General features: G+C 42.5%; 1 protein-coding gene across 3 annotated transcripts in view; it reads right to left on the reverse strand.

Annotated features, from left to right (window-relative positions):
• Window positions 1–4,226: 4,226 nt before the first annotated feature.
• LOC102409997 (zinc finger protein 883) overlaps window positions 4,227–18,659 on the reverse strand; it is a 45,124-nt gene continuing 30,691 nt past the window's right edge. For all 3 annotated transcript variants that reach the window (XM_045163400.1, XM_045163398.1, XM_045163399.1), the window contains one exon: window positions 4,227–7,443. In XM_045163400.1, the coding sequence (XP_045019335.1) occupies window positions 5,627–7,443 (1,817 nt within the window). In that variant the 3' untranslated portion in view covers window positions 4,227–5,626. The remainder of the gene's footprint in view (window positions 7,444–18,659) is intronic.

Raw genomic sequence — 18,659 nt, forward strand, 5'->3', positions numbered from 1 at the left:
CCAATGAGGGAGGAAGGGCTTAAGATAATTTGTCTTGAATGCTTCTGATCACTGAGGTGTTTCCACAGGGTCTCAGGTTACTTCCCCAGTGGCTCAGTGGTTAAAAAATGCAGAAGTTGTAGGAGACTCAGGTTTGATCCCTGGGTCCGGAAGACACCCTGGAGAATGGAATGGCTCCCCACTCCAGTATTCTTGTCTGGAGAATCCCATAGACAGAGGAGCCTGGAGGGCTACAGTCCCCAGGGTCACAAAGAGTCGGACAGGACTGAAGCGACTAAGCATACATACACCAGACTCCTTAGAGCCAACTCAAGCCGACATCCAGCAGAAACTGGAAGCAAATAAACATTATCCTATTTCTGTTGAAAGCCATGCAGCCTTAAGTGTTATTTTAGGGAATTCCCTGGTGGTTCAATGTTTAGCAATTGGTGTGTTCTCAGCCATGGATCTGGGTTCAACCGCTGGTCCAAACTAAGATCCACCAAGAGCCTTTGTGCAGCCGGGGGAAAACGTCATTTTGTTAGCTTTGGTCAGGACACTAAAAATGTCAGACAGGTCCCCTCAGGGAGCAAGCAAGGGAAACTGTTGCTCGTTTTTCTCACTGATCTGAAGAAAAAAAGAAACACTGATGTATAATCAGGCCACCCAAACGAGCTCTCTGAACATCCCTTGGCCCAATTAGTCTTATTCAACTAGTCCCTACTCACGTGAAGGACCTTCCCGCTCAATGCTAAGCCCTAATCAGTAATGACTACCCTCGTGATATGGCCCGTTTGTGATTGTTCTAATCTTTAGATAATAACTTGACATTGACAGTGTAACAAGGAGGCTATGAATGGCATACTCCTCTGCTGGTTTCTCGAACTCATGAACCAATTGCGTCAGAATTCTCTCTAAATCCGGTAATCTCCTCTGGAGTAAAACACTGCTATCACATCCCGCTTGCTATGTCTGGACCACAGGGCTGTCTCTCCTGGACCTTGTTTTGGTTGAGTTAAGATCCCCAAACCATTCAACCATTGATGTCTCCAGGCCCTTTCTTTGGTCTTTGGGATGCGCAATTATATTATCTTGCCCCTAGGACTAGACCACCTGGTCTCTCAGAGCTGATCAGCATTGCCAGCCTCCACACTCCCACCCTGCTGTGGCACCACTGGACAGGGAGGAGGCGGGGCCAGGGTGGTCTCTCTGCAGGTATGCTGGGGTGGGGACTGCCCCAGATGCAGCAACATGCTGGGTCATGGAATTTGTGGAGCGAGAGCACTTCTCTATGGCTGGGGTGTCTAGTGAGCCTGCTCATCGGATACCAGCAGCTGCTGAAGCAGACCTCATTCTGCATGGCTTCTCGGCCAGGAGGGAACACACTCACTCCTACTAAACAGAGTCCAGGCTCCTCCAACCTATCCCGCTGTGTCTCCAACCAGTCAAGGAGGCTTGCTGCCACCACTGGACCACCAGGGGAGTCCGTGAGGGTGTTAGATGGGGGAGACAGAAAGGTCACAGACAGGAATGGGGTTGGAGGAGTGTGAGGTGGTAAGGTAGTAGGATGCAAATGTCAGTCATGCACGAAACGGACCACTTCTAGTGAGGAACAGGCACAGTGTGACTGTCTGCTGCTTGTGATCCCCCAGCAATGGAGGAGAATCTGGGAATCCATCCCACGTTACCCGGTTCAGGCCATAGGGAATATGATCACTGCACTCCTCGTCCTATCCAATCCACTCTGGAACTCAAAGAACATCTTGGGCATCCTGACACCTTCTGTCTCCCTCCCCCAAAGAGCCCTAGTCATACCACAACCCCATGCTGATGGGCATCCCTTTCTTTTCACTGGGAACTAATATTGATGGCGGTCATGTGAATGACCCCATATATCTACCTGAACTGCCCTGTGCTCAGAATTTATTGTTCTTCCAATTTGTGGAGAGAGGGGTCTACACCTTAGGCTCAGGAGTTTCCACAAGGGCACCCAGATGCCAGCCTCTGATGAGGGCGTCCTCTACACTGCACAGGTGTACTGATTCTCTTCTGCACTTCCCTGCGTGGACTCCATCAGCTGTGGCACAGCCATGAACTACCCACACCGTTGTCTGCGTCTCCACCAGGGACTGCAGCTCCACTGCACCCAGTTTGCATTTCACTGCAGACACCTTCCCTTTTCTGAAGTTGTTCAAAGGGACAGCAGCAACAAACATGCTAGCCCACACTGTCTTCAGTGTCCCCGGAGACATGACACTGGCCACAACCATATGCCGTGATTTGTTCTCAAGGTCCTGCCCATCTTTCTCATGAACCTAATTCAAGATGTGCCTGTGTCCACTCTCCTGGTGACTATCCCGAGTGTTTTGAGTGACCCTGAAGGACTAGGAGTCACCACTGTGGCTCTCTCCCTATCTCCAAAACTCTTCTTCCTAATGCCCTCACCCATCACCCCACTGCTCCTCCTACCCAGTAGAAAAACATAACTCTACAAATGATAATTAATTAGGAATATAACCAGCAGGAAAGTGCCAACATCTTCTGGGGACCCATCCTTGACAAACTTTAGTCCAAATGCTAAGGGCTGAAGAATGACACCTCCCATAATGCCTGTAAAACCCAACGCCAAGTTCTCGTGAAACAAAGCTGCTCACAGGCGTGAATCTTCACCTGTACAACACTTGTGACCCAGTCCCTCAACTGAACACCATCAGTGCACTGTCAAACTTGTGGTGACGTCAGACCTTGTTCTTTGCAAGCCTGTCTGCACTCACCTTATCTATCACATGGGATCCACAAGAACTGTGTGAGTGTGTGTGGCCCACACACCACAATGTGGAGCATCTGTATCACATGGCTGGCCCCAAAATCTCCTTGGAGTGTTTGTGAATTCTGTACCCACACCTGGTATGCGGGGTCAGCACGTCCCATTGTATTTCTCCAATAAGGTCTCACTTCTGTCACACATCCTTTGTGCTATGGCACATGAGTTAGTAGATCCAGGCTGCATCGAGGGGTGTGAGCATTCAAACTCAGTCACACTGTATCCCAGGTTGTGCTGAAATACACTGATGTTTAAAATTCTTTCTTCTGCTACTTACTGGAGTTACGAAAAGGCTTCTTTTATTTTAGAAATGCATTCTAACAAGTTATGAATTGAAAGACATGATACCTGCAATTATAAAACTTAAACACAACTAAGTAAATCATGATCAGTTCAGTTCAGTTCAGTCGCTCAGTCGTGTCCAACTCTTCGCGACCCCATGAATCGCAGCACGCCAGGCCTCCCTGTCCATCACCAACTCCCAGAGTTCACTCAGACTCACGTCCATCGAGTCAGTGATGCCATCCAGCCATCTCATCCTCTGCTGTCCCCTAGTCCTCCTGCCCCCAATCCCTCCCAGCATCAGGGTCTTTTCCAATGAGTCAACTCTTCGCATGAGGTGGCCAAAGTACTGGAGTTTCAGCTTAAGCATCATTCCTTCCAAAGAAATCCCAGGGCTGATCTCCTTCAGAATGGACTGGTTGGATCTCCTTGCAGTCCAAGGGACTCTCAAGAGTCCTCTCCAACACCACAGTTCAAAAGCATCAATTCTTCGGCACTCAGCTTTCTTGACAGTCCAGTTCTCACATCCATACATGACCACAGGAAAAACCATAGCCTTGACTAGATGGACCTTTGTTGGCAAAGTAATGTCTCTGCTTTTCAATATGCTATCTAGGTTGGTCATAACTTTCCTTCCAAGGAGTAAACGTCTTTTAATTTCATGGCTGCAGTCACCATCTGCAGTGATTTTGGAGCCCCAAAAAATAAAGTCTGACACTGTTCATGGGGTCGCAAAGAGTCAGACACGACTGAGCAACTGAACTGACTGACTCACTGATTACTAAAATATAATATACTCTTGAACCAGTGATTACAATGTTGAAGATAAATTTTAAATGGCAGAAGGAAACTGGTTTGAAGGATGTACACAAGTATGTCTAAATGTACATTCTAAATATGTAAAACTTAAAGCAAATATACATTCAATAAACTATTTAAAAAACAATTTAGCAAAAACTGTCCATAATCATTTTACTATGGTTTACTAGCTACATTCCTAAAATATTTTGCGGCTACTGGGGCTGTAAGGGGGAAAAACCATACAATGGTGAGCTACTGGCAGTGCTTCCCAACTTCATTTCAGTGACATTATGCTCACAGTTTGACACTGGTAATGGTATGAACATTTACACCAGGGAAATTAGCAAACACTACAAAACAGGGCTTGATTTAATTACAGTGCAATTAAATGTCTGAACTTAAGAATAGGTAACATATGTTAATAAAGCAGACGACGTATGTGGCAATTACACTACAAATAGTATAAACACTGAGAATACAAACCCCCGATATTCTGAACAGCAATTCCATGCAGGAAAAAAGTCACTCGTATTACTGGTGAAATTTAACAGATAACTTTGTTGTTTCTTTGCTTTCCTTGTCAAATAAGAGAAAATAGCCAAATCTCAGAAGACAAAGATAAGCAAAAATATGCATTGAAATTTTACCGAACTGAACACACAGGTGAAAAACACACAAATGAAAAACAAAAACTGAACATCAAGAATCCTGAATAGGGAATTTGCCAGCAGTCTAGTGGTGAGGATTCCACACGTCCACATCACGGGGCACAGTTTAGATTTCTGGACAGGGGGATTCCATAGGCACATGGCACAGTCAAGAAAAAAAAATCCTGAGAAAAATGCAATTAAATAGTGATGATTTTTTTATACAGAGGTTTTAGTCTTCATGGGAATAATCAACCCTGATTCCAGTGTTAGCTTTTAAGCTAGGTTGATCAAGTGTGGACCCAGGGAAGGAGGACAAGTTCTTACATATAATCACGAGTTACATTTCTCTGGAGGGGTGGGAGAAGAGAGATTATGGTTAAAGGGGTAAAGGAAAAGAGCCTTGGAGACCATGCCATATGAGGGCCACACTGGACATTCTCAGGCCTTCAGTGTACCTCACACTGCCCAAAACAGTGAACAGGTCAACCATAAAACAGGGCAACAGGGACATCTTGAGGTGGTACATAAAGAAGATGGACAGGACCTTGGAAACCAATCATTGTATGAGGCTGGGGTATAAGCAGGGCTCCTGGGGTGGTGCGTCCGTGTGTGTGTTTGTGTGTGTGTGTGTGTGTGTGTGTGTGTGTGTGTGTGGAGGGGTGGCAGAAGCGTCGGGATGGACAAGATGTTCTTCAAGTCCCCAAACCTGGGGTGAACGGTGAGCAGACTCACCAAAAACTATACCAGGCAACCTGGCATGGAATCCCAGATCCCTATCCATCCTAAGGAGATCACTAACAGGTGATCCAGCATCTCTGTGCCTCAGTTTCCTCTCTAAAAAGGGTCCATTTCCTCCAGAGATTCTTCCCACTGTTACCACCTCAAGCTTCTTCAACATCACTGCCAGAAATATTTGCAATATTCATAAAGCTGTTTCTCCAGTGTGACCTCGCTGTTATTTCATCATGTAGCACCTTCAGATGAAAGACTTAACATATTCCTGGCACTTACAAGACTTTTCTCTAGTATGAACTTTCCAATGGATGAAGAAGCACTGTTTTGCTTAACAGTTTTCCCACATTCACTGCACTCATAGGCCTTTTCCAGTGTGAACTCTGTGATGATCATAGAGATGTGTTTGAGTAGTAAAAGATCGGCCACATTCAGTGCACTTATAAGGTCTTTCTCCAGTGTGAACTCTATGATGACGAAGAAGGCTCGAGCTATTAGAAAAATACTTCCCACATTCACTGCACTTATAAGGCCTTTCTCCAGTGTGAACTCTCTGATGATCACGAAGGGTCCACCGAGCAGTAAAATTTTTCCCACATTCACTGCACTCATAAGGTTTTTCTCCATTGTGAACTCTCTGATGATACCGGAGGCTACTTGAACCAACAAAAGATATTCCACATTCACTGCACTCATAAGGGTTTTCTCCATTGTGAACTCTCTGATGACAAAGAAGGCTTGAGGTACTAGTAAAACATTTCCCACATTCACTGCACTTAAAAGGCCTTTCTCCAATGTGAACTTTCCAATGAGTACAAAGTTTTGACCTACTTGTAAAAGATTTCCCACATTTATTGCACTCATAAGGCTTTTCTCCAGTGTGAACATTCATATGGGTACTAAGATGTACCTTTTGGCTAAAAAACTTGCCACATGCACTGCACTTAAAAGGTCTTTCTCCACTGTGAATTCTCTGATGATTAGAAAGGGTTGACTGAGTTGTGAATGATTTTGCACACTCACTGCACTCATAAGGCCTTTCTCCAGTGTGAACTCTCTGATGATAACGAAGGCCGGACCTACTGGTAAAAGATTTCCAACATTTATTGCACTCATAAGACCTTTCTTCAGCATGAACTCTCTGATGATGACGAAGACTGGAGCTACTAGTGAAAGATTTCTCACATTTATTGCACCCAAAAGGCTTTTCTCCAGAGTGAATGTTCTTATGGTCTCTGAGATGCTCATTCCGGCTGAACAATTTACCACATTCACTGCACTCACAAGGCTTTTCTCCAGTGTGAACACTCTGATGATGACAAAGGCTTGACCTAGCAGGAAAAGATTTCCCACATTCACTGCACTTATAAGGCTTTTCTCCAGTGTGAAGTCTCAGGTGGTAAGAGAGGGTCGACCTATTAGCAAGAGATTTCCCGCATTCAGGGCACTCATAAGGCCCTTCTCCAGTGTGAACTCTCTGATGTGCAAGGCAACTGGATTTATAGGCAAAAAATTTTCCACATTGGCTGCATTTATAAGACTTTTCTTCAGTGTGAACTTGCACATGCTGAATGAGGTTACTTCTTTGGGTGCCAGCTTTCTCACATTTGTTTACCTCACAAAATGCCTCACTAATGAGGACTCTCTCATCCTCTACAAGAATGTCTGTGTGACTGGAAACTATCTTACCTTCTCCCAAACTGTGATGACTTTCTCCACTGTGAAAAACAACCTCACACTCCGTACTGTTGTTCAGTTTCTTCCCAGTATTAGTGGCCTGTGACTGAACTCCCATGTTGGCCATGAAGTCATTCCCAATCTCCATGTAGGTAGAGAAATTCCCTGCTGGGTGCACTGTGCAGGTCTTCAAAAATGAGGGTCTCTCAGTATTACATAGGAAACGATTCTCTCTAACATGCTGCTTCTGGTGCTGTTGAATGTTTGCAGTAAAATAGAATTCTTTCCCACATGCCCCACATGTGTATACTTTCTGCTCCCCATTTGTTCCTTGTTCTTCAGACAAGTGCAAAATGTCTCTCAAGACTGGGATGCACATCTTACAAGGTTGGGTCTTCTCATGTGACGAACATGCCCTGGGAATGCAAAACTGTGACACTCTTGCAGATTTGCTCTGTTCAGATGGTGTCTCTTCATCCTGGACTCCACGCCAAGAACCTGAAACAAACAAGTGATGGTAAAGATCCGGTTGACTTTATTGGGGTGAATGACACCATCACAATTTTACGTTTGGTACATGAAAGAAGAAGTCCACGGAATCGTGTTCAGGATATGAAGTTGGAGTCATATTGAGGAAGCAGCTGATCTCACCAAGCATATGACACGTGACTGGATGTGACCCAAGGTGAAAGGCATGCTGTATAATTCACTCCTCTGTCAATGGCTTTTACCAGGACCACATCCTCTGGTGACCTGTGCAGAAGTATACCGTACATCCTGTATATCTGAACATCTGGGTGGAACAGGTAGCTGGTGTTCAAGAAATAGTAAAGCAAACACAAATGTTGCAAATGGCAAAATGGCCTTCTTTTTTAGGGCTGAATAATATTCCATATGTTCCAGATATTTGTTATCCATTCATCCATCATTGAACACTCAGCTTGTTTCTATCACTTGGATAGTGTTAAAAATGCAACAATAAACATGGGGTGCAGATACCTTTTTGGTGCGGTGATTTCACTCCCTGTGGATAAATACAGAGTTAGAACTGCTGGATCATACTGTAGTCCCTCATTTAACGTTGTAAGGGTTCTCCATGGTCTACTCCACAGTGATGACAGCAACGTAACACCTCCCACGATGCACAAGGGCTTCTTTTCACCTCATCTTCACCAACGCTATTTCTTGTCTTTTTCATAACAGACATCAGAACAGGTGTGGCATGCTATCTCACTGTCATTTTGATTGGCATTTTCTGACCATTTGTGATACTGAACATTTTTTTACATACAAGGTTCCCATTTGCATGACTCATTCAGAAAAATATCTTTTCAGATCTAACAGATAATACCTTGTTCAAACTGGTCCATGGCAATGAAAGCCTAGAGTCCTATTGAACTAAGCAACCATGGAACTTCAGTTATGATTTTTTTTAATTATGAAGGAATTCCTTGGTGGGCCAGCAGTTATGACACCACACTTTCACTGCCAGGAACCCAGGTTTGATCCCTTGTCAGGGAACTAAGACATTACAAGATGGAAATATATATATATATATATAAAACTATTCATAAAGTCATATAATGTTATATAGAAGTGGTCTTCAATCAATTCTGAAAACATAACACAAACTTTAGCACAACTAAATAAAAAAATGAAGAGAAGCAAATGATGGCAAGTTAAGAAAGGAAAGAAAACAAAATCATACAAAATGCTCTATTAATACCAAAAAAAAAAAAAAAAAGAATGGTAGACTAACACAGGAACAAAGAACAAGGATAATTTTATAAAATGATAACAAGCACATTAGGTATTTATCAAACTATATCAATATACTAAACATCGACAGTCTCAGTGTACCAATTAAGAGAAAGATTATCAGGGTGGATCCATAAACAGGATTCAGCGATATGTTGTCTCTGAGAAACATACTATAGGACTTCCCTGGTGGTCCAGCGGTTAACTATTTGAAGTGCAACACAGGAGACACTGGTTCAATCCATGGTCAGGAACCCACATGCCACAGCAACTAAGCCTGTAGGCCACAATTAACAACTCTGCACACTCCAGAGCCTGTGCACCATAATGAAGACCCAGTATGGACTAAAAACATATTTAAATAAATAAAATTTTAAAACAACAAAACCCACTTTAAATAAAAACATGCATGTAACATTAGAGAGAGATTAACAGAATTCAAAATAAAAATGTCAGTAACTATATTAATATCTAACCAGAGGCTTCCCAGGTGGCTCAGTGGTAAAGAGCCAATGTAGGACAAACAGGTTCAGTCCCTGGTCTAGGAAGATCGCACGTGCACCAGGGCAACTAAGTCCACGTGCCACAACTACTGAGACTGTGCTCTAGAGCCCAGGAGCCGCAACTACTGAAGACCAAATGCTTGAGAGCCTGTGCTCAAAAAAAAAAAAAAAAAAGCCACCAAACCAGAAGTCTGTGTACCATAACTGGCGAGTAGCCCCCAGTCACTGCAACTAGAGAAAAGCCTGAACAGCAATGAAGACCCAGCATAGTTAACTGGGTATCTGGACACCTACAGACTACAAGTCTAGTCCATCTAACAGCAGACTAGTCTTAAGCTGACATGGAAAATTTATAAAACAGAGCACATGCTGGGCCAGAAAAACACACCTTAACAAATTTGAAACAACAAAAACCAGACAATGTCTGTTCTCAGATCATGGTGGAATCACACTAGAACCAGTAACAGAAAGATAGCTGAAAAATCGCACAACAAGGAAAAGTCAAACAACCCAAATAAAACATGGAGCAAACAAGAAATCTCAAGGTAAATTTTTAAGTATCTTGAAACAAACACAACACTTCTCAAAATATGTGTATGCAGTGAAAGCAATGGTTATACAGCAATTTATAGTACTGAATGCATATATTAAAAAAAAAATCTAAAGGCAATCACCTTAGAAAACTAGAAAAAAGAGAAAATTAAATCCAAAGGAGGAAGAAAAGATATCATTTAATAAATCAACAAAGAAAAATAACAAAGACAAACAAAGTAAGCTGGTTCCTTAAAATGACCAATAAAATAAAAAATATTTCTCATTAGGGTAATCACAAAAACAAGACAGGACATAAATTACTAATATTAAAAATAAAAAAGGACTTCCCCAGTTCCAATGGTAAAGTCTCTGTACTTCCATTGCAGGGGACAGTTTGATCCCTGGTTTGGAAACAAACATCTCACATGCCTGGAGGTACAGCCAAAAGAAAAAAAAAAGAGAGACAAAGAGAAAGAATTAAAGAGGAAAAACCACCACACGGAATGGACATTAAATGGTATAATGAAATATACAGGCATCTCCAAGACAATAAATGTGATAACCTAAATGAAATGGACCAGTTTTTTGAAAAATACAGTCTACCAAAACCCACACAACAATACACAATCTAAATAGGTATACATCTGTTAAAGTAACTGAATCAATAAGGAGTAATCTTCCAAAACAGAATGCAACTTGCCCAGATTGGTTAACTGGTGAAATATGACAAACATTTTAGGAAGATATACAATTCTCTACAATTCCTTTCAGAAGACAGAAACAGAAGGACTGCTTCCTAACTAATTCTGTGAGGCCAACATTACTCTAATACCAAACCAAAAACATGCAGAAAAAATATACACCAATATCTCTCATGAACATAAAGGCAAAATCACAAAGCATCAGTAAACTGATTCAAAAATTATACAAACAGAATTACATATCATGACCATATGGGATTCATGAAAGGCACCTAGCATTTATTTCACACCATATTAAAAGTTATAGGAACCAAAACAGCATGCTAATAGCATAAAGACAGATATCTACTCCAGTGAAATAGACTTCAGATTATAAAGATCAACCCTCATAATATATGATCCAATAATTACTGACAAGACCATTACTATTCAATAGATTCATCAACAAATAGTGTTGTAAAAACTGAATAGCCACATGTACAAGAATGAAGTTAGAGTCCTACCTAATACCATATACAAAAAGGCATTCAAAATATATCAAAGGTCAAAATGTAAGAGCTGAAGTTACACAATTCTTAGGGGAAAAAACAGGGAAAACTTTAAAAATCTTGGATTCAGCCATGAATTCTGACAAGTGAAAGAACCACTCCACAGGACTGTGTTCTGGAAATTAGTTGTGGTAAAACTGAGAAGCATCTGATCTCACCAAGCGCAGGACAGGACTGGAGGTGGCTGAAGGTGAAAGGAGGCTTGTACAGTTCACTCCTCTGTCAATGGTTTTTTTTTTTTTTTTTTTTGTTTTTTTGTTTTTTGTTTTTTTTAAACCAGGAACACACTTCCTGGACCTGTGATAGGGTAAGGAAGTATACTTCCAGAACTCAGAAACTCTGACTGCATTGTGTGTGTGTGTGTGTGTGTGTGTGTGTGTAGAACTTTTACGATCTACTCCTTTGGCAATTTCTTTTTTCTTTTCCTTATTTATTTATGGCTTCTCTTGTTCGTCATTGCTGATCTCAGGCTTCCTCTAGTTTCAGCAAACAGGGGCTACTCTCTAGTTGAAATGTGCGGGCTTCTTACTGCAGTGTCTTCTCTTGTTGCAGAGCACAGGCTCTAAGGCAGGAATGCTTCAGTAGTTGCAACAGGCAGACTCCGCAGTTGCAGTGCATGAACTTAGCTGCTCCACAGCATATGGGATCTGCTTGCACCAGGGAGCGAACCCCTGTTCCTGCGTTGGCAGGCAGATTCTTAACTAGACCGCCAGGAATGCTCTCAGGAAATTTCTAAATATAAAACAGAGTCTTGTTAACTAGAGTCACTAGGCTGTGCACTACATCCTCAGGATTTACCTTATACACTAGAAGTGTGTAACTTCTGACATCCTTCACTCATTTCCTCTACACTCCTTACCTTGATCTGGCAACCACTAATCCTTTGTCTGTATCTGACTGGTGGCGGTGGTGTTGATTTAAAGATTCAACATGTAAGCATAATCATTCAGTACACGTAAACCTGGAACACGGGTTCTAAAATACTTGGGTCCACTTACACATGAATACTTTTCAATAAAAAACCACAGGATCATACATGTATGTATATGTATTGTATCTGTGTATTATATAGAAATATATATCTTTTCAAACTACCTATGAAACCATATAGCATAAGGAAGCACTCTTATATCATTTATAAGTACATAATGCAAATTTTAGCACAATTAAATTAAAAAATGGAAGGAAATAGAGCTGATAAGCTAACAAAGGAGAGAAAATAAAATCATACAACCGTTTGATTAACACCACAAAAAAGAGAGTGGTAGATTAACAAAGGAACAGAGAATAAGCGTAGGGTTTTTTCCCCTGGTGGCTCAGTGGTAAAGAATCTGCCCGTCAATGCAGGAGACATGGGTTCAATCCTTGATCCCAGCAGATCCCACATGCCACAGAGTAACTAAGTCCGTGCACCAGAACTACTGAGCCTGTGCTTTAGAGCCCCGAAGCAGCAGCTACTAAAGTCAGCGCACCGCAGAACCCAAGCTTCACAACAAGGGAAGCCCGGCAATGAGAAGCCTGCACAACTAGAGGCTTATAGGCAGGTGCGGAGCGCCTTCTCAAGAGGGTCTTAGAAGCCCGGGCAGGAAAGGCAACTCAGAGAGCCTCTGCACTCCAGGGGGTCAGCCTGACAAAGAAAGAGAGGGAGAAAGAGAGAAAGACAGACACGGGGACCAGAGCTGTTCTCTCTGCAAGCAGAGAGAGTCCAGGCAGCAACCAAGACCCAGCACAGCCAAAAAACGAGAATGAAAAAAAAGAACAAGGGCTGTCAGGAAGCATTGGACACGAGGCTTCCTGTGTGCTGTTTTGGATCTGTCAGGAATTCTCTGTTCCTTATTAATTCCTGAGGAATTAATAGGAGAGGCAAGCCTCTCCCAGGGGCTGAGGAATCCAGGCATTTCCTTCATTACTGTTTCTATATGGTGATAAGTAGGGGCTTCCCTGGTGGCTCAGACAGTAAAGCGTCTGCCTGAAATGCAGGAGACCCGGGTTTGATTCCTGGGTCGGGAAGATCCCCTGGAGAAGGAAATGGCAATCCACTCCAGCACTCTTGCCTGGAAAATCCCATGGACGAAGGAGCCTGGTCACAAAGAGTCGGATACGACTGAGCTACTAGCTACTATGGTGATAAGTACCCTCTTTCTTCTTGTGAACCAAACAGTAAAAGTGATTGTTTACAACTCTCTCTCTAATATGGACTGCCTATGTTTTGTAAGTCTGGAATTTTAATCTTTATCTTTGCTGAGAATAACTATCTTGTAAGACAGTATATATGCCCACACCATGTTAAAACACCTTTGCTCCATCAGAGCTCTGGTCCCCGTGTCTTTCTTTCTCTCTTTCTCCCTCTCTTTCTTTTTCAGGCTGACCCCCTGGAGCACAGAGGCTGAGTTCACTTTCCTGCCCGGGCTTCTAAGACCCTCTTGAGAAGGTGCTCTGCACCTGCCTATAACTGGGAACAAATCAAATTTCATTTACAAAATATACATGATAATGCCTCTCTGAAATACAATTACTGCAAAAGAAAATCTTTAAAACTTTTTCTAAAAATCTGCCCTCTTCCCCTAATTTGGAAACTTTAGCTGAACAACTTATCAGTATCAGGTCTGGAACTGTAACTTTGGTGATTATCTTGATAATTATATTTGTTGTTTACCGTCTCCCTTCTATAAGGTTGGTTAATACTAACAAAACTCATTTGGTCAAGACCTTTTTTACAAATAAAATAAAATAGGGGGAATTGTCAGGAAGCATTTAACACGAGGCTTCCTGTGTGCTGTTTTGGATCTGTCAGGAATTCTCTGTTCCTTCTAATTCCTGAATACTCGGGAATTAAGAGGAGAGGCAAGCCTCTCCCGGGAGCTGAGGAATCCAGGCATTTCCTTCATTAGTGTTTCTATATGGTGATGAGTACCCTCTTCCTTCTTGTGAACCATACAGTAAAAGCAATTGTTTACAACTCTCTCTCTAATACGGATCACCTATTTTTGTAAGTCTGGAATTTTAATCTTTATCTTTGCTGAGAATAACTACCTTGTAAGACAGTATATATACCCACACCATGTTAATTAAAACACCTTTGCTCCATCAGAACTCTGGTCCCCATGTCTCTCTCTCTCTCTCTCTCTCTCTCTCTCTCTCTCTCTCTCTCTCTTTTTCAGGCTGATCCCCTGGAGCGCAGAGGCTCTCTGAGTTCACTTTCCTGCCCGAGCTTCTAAGACCCTCTTGAGAAGGCACTCTGCACTTTCACCCCATGGAGAGGGTGCCTGAGGCCTTCGTGAACAGAGCAAGCCCCGTGCAGGGGCTTTATTGGCTTTCTGCATAAACCAAGGAATATCAGCCTCTTTCTCTCCTTTACTTTCTTATCGGTGGACTCTGGACCACCAGGTTCCAGTCCATTAAAGGACCTCAACAAAGGGCAATTTTAGAAAATAGCAAGCAATATGTTAGATATTAATCCAAGCATACTATCAATACAGTATTAAATATTAATCCAAGTATACACCAATATACTAAACATGGATAGTCTCAGTACATCAATTAAAAGAGAGATTTCAGGATGGATCCAGAAGCAGAGCTTAACCATATGCTGTCTTCAAGAAACCCACTTTAGGACTTACCTGATGGCCCAGTGGTTAAGAATCTGTCTTACAATATAGGGTACACTGGTTCAATCCATGATCAGGGAACTAACCCCACATGCTTTGGAGCAACTTAGTCAAAGCTATGGTTTTTCCAGTAGTCATGTATGGATGTGAGAGTAGGACCACTAAAGAAGGTTGAACATCAAGGAACTGATGCTTTTGAGCTGTGGTGTTGGAGAAGACTCTTGAGAGTCCCTTGGACCGCAAGGAGATCCAACCAGTCAATCCTAAATATTCATTAGAAGGACTGATGCTGAAGCTCCAATACTTTGGCCACCTGATGCGAAGAATCGACTAATTAGAAAAGACCCTGATGCTGAGAAAGATTGAAGGCAGGAGGATAAGGGGACAAGAGGATGAGATGGTTGGATGGCATCACCGACTCAGTGGACGTGACAGATGGTGAAGGACAAGGAAGCCTAGCGTGCTGCAGTCCATGGGGTCGCAAAGACTTGAACACGACTGAGTGACTGAACAACAACACTGGAGGAATGAAAAGGAAAACAACTGAGGTAGGAGAGCTGAAAAACTACCTGTTGTGACAGAGGTGCTCAATCCTTAGGCAGGCAGAGGATCCAGGGCAGGAGGAAGGGCTTAAGAACATTTGTCTTTAATGATACCGATCACTGAAGTGTTTGCAAATGGTCTCAGACACCTAAAAGTCAACCCAAGTTGACATTCAGTGGAAACTGGAAGCAAATGAATATTATCCTAATGCTTCTGAAAGGCATGCAGCCTGAAGTGTTAAAGCTATTTTGGGGAATTCCTTGGTGGTTCAGTAATTAGGACTTGGTGTTTCCCACCATGTGTCTGGGTTAAAGCACTGGTCCAAAAAAATAACATCCAGTAAATGCCTTTGTGCAGCCAGGGGAAAAAGTCATTTTGTAACCTTTGGCCAGGGACACTAAAAATGTCAGACAGGGTCCCTCAAAGAGCCAGCAAGGGAACCTGTTATTCGTTTTTCTTCCTAGTCTGAGGGGGGTGGGGGTGGGGGGGAAGCCAGGACCCTGAATATAGAAGAGATATTGAGCAGGCCTGAGCGGGTAGACAAGGGGGAGAGCACTGCTTTTGGTCCCCCCAGAAAAGGCTTTCTTGCCTGTGGTTTGTGATTGTGCCCAACTTGGTGAAAAATACTGATGTATAATCAGGCCATCCAAATAAGCTGTTCTTTAGCTCTCTGAACATCCATCCCCTGGCCCAACAGTCTTAATCAACTATATCCTACACACAGGACTGGCCTTCCCTCTTAATCCTAAGGTCTTCTTGTTCTGCACCAGCTGTTCTGCTTCACCCCACTTCACTCATCACCCCACTGCTCCTCCTACCCAGCAGAAAAATGTAAATCACCAAATGATTATTAATTATCAAGATACCCAGAAGGAAAGTGCCAACATCTTCTGCGGACCCATCCTTGACAAACTTTAGTCCAAATGCTAAGGGCTGAAGAATGACACCTCCCATAATGCCTGTAAAACCCAACGCCAAGTTCTCGTGAAACAAAGCTGCTCACAGGCGTGAATCTTCACCTGTACAACACTTGTGACCCAGTCCCTCAACTGAACACCATCAGTGCACCGTCAAACTTGTGGTGACGTCAGACCTTGTTCTTTGCAAGCCTGTCTGCACTCACCTTATCACACGGGATCCACAAGAACTGTGAGAGTGTGTGTGGCCCACACACCACAACGTGGGCCATCTGTATCACATGCCCGGCCCCAAATCTCCCTGGAGTGTTTGTGAATTCTGTACCCACATCTGCTGTGCAGGGTCAGCATGTCCCACTGTATTTCTCCAACAAGGTCTCACTTCTGTCATATCTCCTTCATTCTATGCTACATGAGTTTGTAGATCGAGGCTGCGTCAAAGGGTGTGAGCATTCAAACTCTGTCACACTGTGTCCCAGGCTGTGCTGATATACACTGATATTTAGAATCCTTTCTTGTGTTAGTTACTGGAGTTATGAAAAAGCTTCATTTTAGAAATGCATTCCAAGAAGTTACATATTGAAAAACATGATACCTGAGATTATAAAACTTAAGAATGACTAGGTAAATCCTGATACACAAACACAAAAAGTGATCACGTGTATAAATATGATAAATGGTATAAGATACAGGAAGAGTCCATCAGTCATTCCATTTATATATATATATTTGAAAATAGTCATTACTATACTCTTGCATCAGTAATGATAATGTTGAAGGTAAATTTAAAATGGCAAGAGAAAACCGGTTTGAAGGATGTACACAAGTATGTTCAATGTACATCTTAAATACATAAAATTTAAATGAACTCGATTTAAATGAAACGATTTTTAAAACAATTTAGCAAAATCTATCAATAATCATTCTAGTATGATTTATTAGCTACATTCCTACAATATTTTCCAGATACTGGACCTTTAAGGGGGAAAAAGCATACATGGTGGGCTACTGGCAATTCTTTTCAACTCCATTTCAGTGACATTATGTTCACAATTTGACACTGGCAAGGATGGGAATATTAACACCAAAGAAACTGGCAAACACTACAAAACAGGGCTTGATTTACTGTGCAATTAAATGTCTGGCCTTAAGACTAAGGTAACAAATGTGAATAAAACAGATTTACTGAAAACATGTATAATGCATGTGGTCATTACATTACCCATAGTATAAACTTTTAGAACATATACTTTCAGTACTATGAATTACGATTCCATGCAGAAAAAAAGTCACACACATTATTGCTGAATGAGTGAAATCTAACAGATGTCTTTGATGTTTCTTTGCTTTCCTTCTTGTCAAAAAAAGAGAAAACACAAATCCCAGAAAACAAAAGTAGGCCAAAATATGAATAGAAATTTTCCCAAATAGAACACACAGGTGAAAAACAGACACATGAAAAACAAAAATTAACATTAAGAATCCAGTGAAAGGGAATTCCCCAGCAGTCTAGTGGCTAAGATTCCGTATGTCCATATCATAGGGCACATTTTAGATTCCCGGACAGGGAAACTAAGATCCCACAGCCACATGGCACAGTGAAGGGGAAGAAAAGTCCTGAGAAAAAAGGCAACTAAAATCATAATGATTTTTTTACACAGGGGTTTTAGTCTTTATGGAAGAGGTCAGTCTGCATTCAGGGCTAGTTTTTAAGTTAGGCTGATCAGGGAAGGAGGGCAAGTTCATACTAATAAACAACCATTATTCTTCTGAGCTACATTTTTCTGGAGGGGTGGGAGGAAAAGTGAGAATATGGGTAAAGGGGTAAAGGAAGAAGAATCCTGGAGACCACGCCATGTGAGGAACACACTGGACATTCTCAGGCCTTCAGTGTCTTTCCCACTGCCCAGAACAATGAGTGGTCAACCATATAACAGGGCAACAAGGACATCTTGAGGTGGCTATATAAAGAAGGTAGACAGAACCTTGGAAACCAATCACTGCTTATGGTGGTAGAGCCAGTTCCAAACCTAGGGCAATACCAATGAGCCAGTCCAGAGTCCCTGGCTTAATGCCGCTGTCCCTGAGAACCTTCCAAGTGGGAGGTTGTTACTGAAAGATGTGCATGGGTGGAAATGAAGCTGGAGTCCCTGGGGTTAATCCAGGCTTCAGGTCTGTGTAGCTCATGGTCAGGACACAGGAAATGGAGTCCCTGCTCTAAGGGGCAGAAGAGAAGCATTTGCAGTGTAGAGCAACTACTCTCATGAAAGGTGTGGCAGTAGTGAGCTCCTGTGTAAGTCCCTCTAAATCTCTGAACTAGACACCCCTTCTTTCACAAATGGAAATAATAATTATTGAACCAAAGCATTGGTTTAGTTGGGTAGATAATGTGGTCATTCACATGTAAGGCATCAATGCTGGATGGCAGAGAAGACAATCCTGTCCAATCAGCATGAGGCTGGGGTATAAGCTGGGCTCCTAGGGTGGGGGGTCATAATGGACAAAGTGTTCTTTCAGTCTTCAAACCTGGTGTGTCGGGGGGTGGAAGAGGGTGGGGAGCAGGAGAGAAGTGATCAGATTCCCTAAATCCTAAACCTGGCAA

Source organism: Bubalus bubalis, chromosome 18 (genome assembly GCF_019923935.1).
Source record: "Bubalus bubalis isolate 160015118507 breed Murrah chromosome 18, NDDB_SH_1, whole genome shotgun sequence".
NCBI lineage: Eukaryota > Metazoa > Chordata > Mammalia > Artiodactyla > Bovidae > Bubalus > Bubalus bubalis.